The following is a 5,156-nucleotide window of genomic DNA, read 5'->3' on the forward strand; positions in this document are numbered from 1 at the left end:
ATATATATAATCTAAGTTTACAAGAAAAAAGTTCTATTTTTTCAATGTGAGCTAAAAACTCGACGGGTCGACTTGGTGGTTGGACAGGTCTGGGTAAGGCAAAAGACCGGGATGAGCAAAAACCCTGAAAAACCTAGTTGACCAGTGACCTAAGCGACCTAACAAAACCCGGTTGAGACCTGTTTTTTTTTTTTTTCAAATGTGTTTTTTCTCCTAGCCAAAGACCCCTCTTTTTTATATATATTTTTAGTTGGTTATTAACCCTTTTCAAAGTTTACTATATAAATAGTAGAATAATATTTTATTTTTTGAATGTGTGATTTAAAGCCATTTATTATATATAATATATGTTTACAAGGAAAAAAATTATGTTTTTTTAATGTGAGATAAAAACATGATGGGTCAACCTGGTGGTTAGACAGGTCTAGGTAAGGTAAAAAACCGAGATGAGCAAAAACCCTACAAAATCTGGTTAAGACCCTTTTTTTTTTTCAAACGTGTTTTTTCTCCTAGCCAAGACCCCTCTTTTTTATATATTTTTTTAGTTGATTATTAATGCTTTTCAAAGTTCACTATATAAATACTAGAATAATATTTTATTTTTTCAATGTGGGATTTGAAGCCCTTTAGTATATATAATCTATATTTACAAGAAAAAAGTTATGTTTTTTTAATGTAAGATAAAAACTCGACGGGTCGACCTGGTGGTTGAACAGGTCTGGGTAAGGCAAAAGACCAAGATAAGCAAAAACCATGCAAAACCTGGTTGACCCGTAACCTAAACAACCTAGGAAAACCTGGTTGAGACCATTTTTTTTCAAATGTGTTTTTTTCTCCTAGCCAAAGACCTCTCTTTTTTTATATTTTTTTAGTTGGTTATTAACCATTTTCAAAGTTTACTATATAAATACTAGAATAATATTTTATTTTTTCAATGTGGGATTTGAAGCCATTTAGTATATATAATATATGTTTACAAGAAAAAAGTTATGTTTTTTTCAATAAAAGATAAAAAAATATTTTTGGTTTAAATACTTCAGCTTAAAAGAATAATATACTAGCATAATATCTTTTTAATGTGGGATAAAAAACATTTTGAAATCATCTTTTAAACTTCATAGTTTATAACATGTATAGCTTATATTGATATAGATTGTTTCTTAATTTTTTCATATGAAATATTAAAACTTAAAAAAAAATTAATTTTTTTTTAAGTTTTAATATTTCATATGAAAAAATTAAGAAACAATCTATATCAATATAAGCTCTACATGTTATAAACTATGAAGTTTAAAATATGATTTCAAAATGTTTTTTTCGGATTGACTCGAGTCAACCCGTGTAACCCGAGACCCAACTTCTTGGCCGGGTTAATTTCCAGACTGGGTTTAATAACTATGATCTCAGTTTGAGTGGTTGATATGCAACGCAATTCAAGGGTTATGAGATCGAGTTGAGAGAGGTAGGCTCCATTTTCTTTATAGTAAGTACAAACACCTATTATTTATGTTTTTTTTCAAAAAAAATAGGCTAGGCTCACGCAAGCCTAGCCTACTACTAGCAAGCTAATTGTTGGGCTAGCCTTTTTTTTTTTTTTTTTTTTGGTATTTTTTTCTCTCAAAAAAAAATTTAAAGATTCACTTACTTTTTTATTTTGACATGATTTTTTAATGTAATTATAATTTTTTGTTTGAATTTTAATGTCTTTTTAATTATTATATATTTGATATGAAAATAATAATACTAATAATAAATTATTCATATAATATATTCAAAATGTTTTCTTATTCCAAGAAATTTCAAAAATATTTTTAACATGATTTTATCATATTTATTATTATTATTATTTAGTTTCTAATCACAAGTAAAATATTAACATACTATTTAGATTTTTTAAAAATATTTCTTTAACAACCATAAAATATTTTTCTTTTAAGAGAATCAATAATTACAGTTAAAAACATTGCATTAACTAAAATAAATAATAGAAACTTTAATATAAAAACTTATCTTCAAGGAAAACAAAATTCAAAGAGATTTATCAGCAGGTTTGATAACAATATCAAACAATTTCATGATTGTTTTTTAGGTTTATAAAAATTTTGGTCCCCGCCATAAAGCATGGGTCTATAAACTAGTCCTTTTACTATAACTCACGCAGAGGAGACAGGACTAGATATTAAATAAAACACATAAATGGACTGATTTGAAAATGAAATTTGTGAGGCTGCTGCTGCTGCTGCATCGTTTAGCTAATTGTGGAGAAAAACACGTCAAAAACTTGAAAACCATGCTTATTAGCTTACAAGCAATCAAAATTGACATCCAGGCTTAAAGGATCAAATATTAGATCCTATGTCTACATCTTTGGAGACCATACATGGATCGATCTTCCTCTTCTTTTTCCCCCCCACTAACTTCTTCATCTACCTTGTCTTTTAGTCTCCGTACCGTTAACTACTACCTCCACCGGAAAATTACATCCCGGCCATCAACTCGAATAGAAAATATAACTCAATAGAAAACCAAAGCTCCCATAACTTCTTTTTTTATATATTTTTTAACTGGAAAGCTCAATAGATATATATATATTATGTTGCATGCTCGATTACCTATTTATTCCTTTAGAGTTCTGATCAAGAATTTTTAGAAAAATAATCCAAGTTTTAACGGATGGAGGATCATGGCTCGTAAGGAATTGGGTGAGGAAGTGTTATTTTGAAGGGAGAAAGAGGGCCCCACTTGATATTCAGGAAGGAAAAAAGGTAGCTGATCCTTCGCCCTTGCAGTGGATGACAGAGTTAGAAAATCTGCCTATGCTTTTGACTTCGCCATCTTTATCCTTTTGTTTGATTTTTCCCATCTCAAGTGGGAACAAGCTTGTAGAGTCTGGAGCCACTTCCTTCTTTACTTTCTTCATCTCTCTTTATATGAATATAATGATCACGGTCTTTTGTGCACATATTTATATCTTAGTTTCTCTTTGAAGATCTATCTAATTTGATTCTCTTTAATAATAAAAAGAAAAAACAAAGAGAAATCTTATTCCTTGATGTAAACCCCCGCACCATTCATTAAAAAAGTTTTTTTTTTTTTTTTTTTTATAGAATTACAGGAATAAGCCACTAGCAATGGCTCGATTAGTACCCAGATGAGTTGTTTCATACACAGGCAATTCTTCTCTATACCTCTCTATTCCAATAACAGAAAGATTATCTAATTCAAACAAATCAGAACTTGCACAACTTGCTATATCGTCATCGGATTCTTCTTCCTCTTCCTCGCTACACGCTTGATGAGTATTGTCATTGCAAAGATCAGTACTCATATGATCAAACTGCTCTTCCTTCTTCTTTTGATAGTTCTTTAAGAGATCCCTTGCAACTTCCTCGATTCGGCGATTTTCATTCATGACATGCAACTTAAGCTCTTCATCACTTGTGGGAACATTGTTTCTTGTAGCAGTTGTAACTGCAGCTGCCACTAAAGTACTACTCATCTCTTGACGATCACTTCCATATAGATTTTTATGCCCGCAAGGCCTACAATCTTCATCAACAATCACACTAACAGGATAGAACCTCACTGACCTTTTGGCTCCATTGTTGCTACTCAATTTCCCGCCTCTTGAAGAAGGGGTTTTGCTCAAGCAAGACCTTGAAAATGAAGAGGCTGAAGAGCATGTAGATGCTTGCTCGGACTTCAACTTCCGCTCTTCGTAACTTCCACCCGGCGTCGAAATCTTGGCCTTCTTTGCATTGCCTGTAGTGAAAAGAGAGTTGAGAAAGCTCGCAAGCCTGCGGCCAGGCGATATAGGCTGCTTGACCTTCTTGAGATCACCATAAATCTTTAAGGCCTTTGATTTTGTCTTGACAAAACTGCCTTCAGATTTTGCCTTCTGGTTTGGTGCGTAATTCCTCTCATGATGTTGAAACATGTCGGTTTGATGAAGATCTTCACGTCTTTGGTATTTCTCTGGCCTAGCAGAAATGCTGGTTCTGACAGGCTTAGGCCTTTGCATGGTGTAACTAGTTGTTGATGATCTTGATGAGTTGACACCATAAATTGATTCGGATTCTGAAGATGAGAAACCACCACCACAGCTAGATTCTGAGGAACTCGAGCTTGAATTTAACAGCACAGAATCCAAATCTTTTCGAGATTTCTTGTCGAAATCAGCCATGGATTTTCTCCTAACGGAGACCTTCTCGTGGCTAACTTTCTTCTCCATCCACTTCTCTATCATGCATGCTCTTTGCAAACTTGTCATTTCCTCACCTTTAAAGCCATGATTGATCTCATGTTTCTTTCTCATGGTTTCTCTGTACAAAATCAGCTGCTCTTCTTCTCCTTTGCCACTGCCAGACTCGTCTATGGAACGGTAGATAACATCAAGAAGAGTAGAGGAGAAAGATGGGTTCTGCCTTTGGTGTCTATACCTATCATCTCTTAGTGGTTTCTCCCATCTATCCATGTTATATCTTTATAGAGAATGTTGTTTGAAGTACAGTAGTACCACGCAAGAAATAGTAGCAGATTGAATGATATTGTTTTATCTTTGTTGTCTGCTTCAAATAGTGTTAAAAGCTGGGGGAGAGAGAGGTAAAGAAAGTAAAGGAGATGATAATGGAAGCCAGAATGATTATGTGAAAGAGAAAACCAAGACAAAACAGACTGGAACTCTGGTCCTTTTGCTCTCTCACTATGTGAAATATAAAAGACAAACGAACAAAGCAGACATATTCATTGTTGTATGCTCGATGGCTTAAAGAGAGAAGAGAGTAGAGAGTAGAGAGAGAGAGAGAGTAATGAAAGCCAAAAGCCACGCCTGTGAAGGAGGAGGATAGGAGGAGATGATTGAGAATTGGTTGCAGAGAGTTTCCGTGCTTTCTTTTCTTTCTCATGCTCTTATAAGGCCACGCACACACACTCTCTCTCTTCCAGGTGGGGCCAATGCTTGGTTGGAAGTGGTGACGTGGAATATCAATTATTAATTAACAAGATAGCAATAAATTAATTGCTATTGTAATTACTACAACACTTTTGTTTACTGTGTGTCTACACTTTGTTTCTTCTCACATGAAGTGACATAAGATCCTTGCTTTTTTCTTGCATTTGCTATAAAGAAAAGAAAGGGGATTAACTTCTTAATGTGC

General features: G+C 33.5%; 1 protein-coding gene across 1 annotated transcript; it reads right to left on the reverse strand.

Annotated features, from left to right (window-relative positions):
- Nucleotides 1-3,017: 3,017 nt before the first annotated feature.
- LOC118034856 (protein BIG GRAIN 1-like B) lies at nt 3,018-4,891 on the reverse strand. Its single transcript, XM_035040288.2, has one exon. The coding sequence runs from the start codon at nt 4,472-4,474 to the stop codon at nt 3,110-3,112; it is 1,365 nt and encodes a 454-aa protein (XP_034896179.1). The 5' UTR covers nt 4,475-4,891; the 3' UTR covers nt 3,018-3,109.
- Nucleotides 4,892-5,156: the final 265 nt, after the last annotated feature.

This window comes from Populus alba, chromosome 1 (genome assembly GCF_005239225.2).
Source record: "Populus alba chromosome 1, ASM523922v2, whole genome shotgun sequence".
Classification (NCBI taxonomy): domain Eukaryota; kingdom Viridiplantae; phylum Streptophyta; class Magnoliopsida; order Malpighiales; family Salicaceae; genus Populus; species Populus alba.

Bases quoted from the DNA above. Each gene is read 5' to 3' on its own strand.
- LOC118034856 (XM_035040288.2), bottom strand. From the start codon at position 4,474: ATGGATAGATGGGAGAAACCACTAAGAGATGATAGGTATAGACACCAA.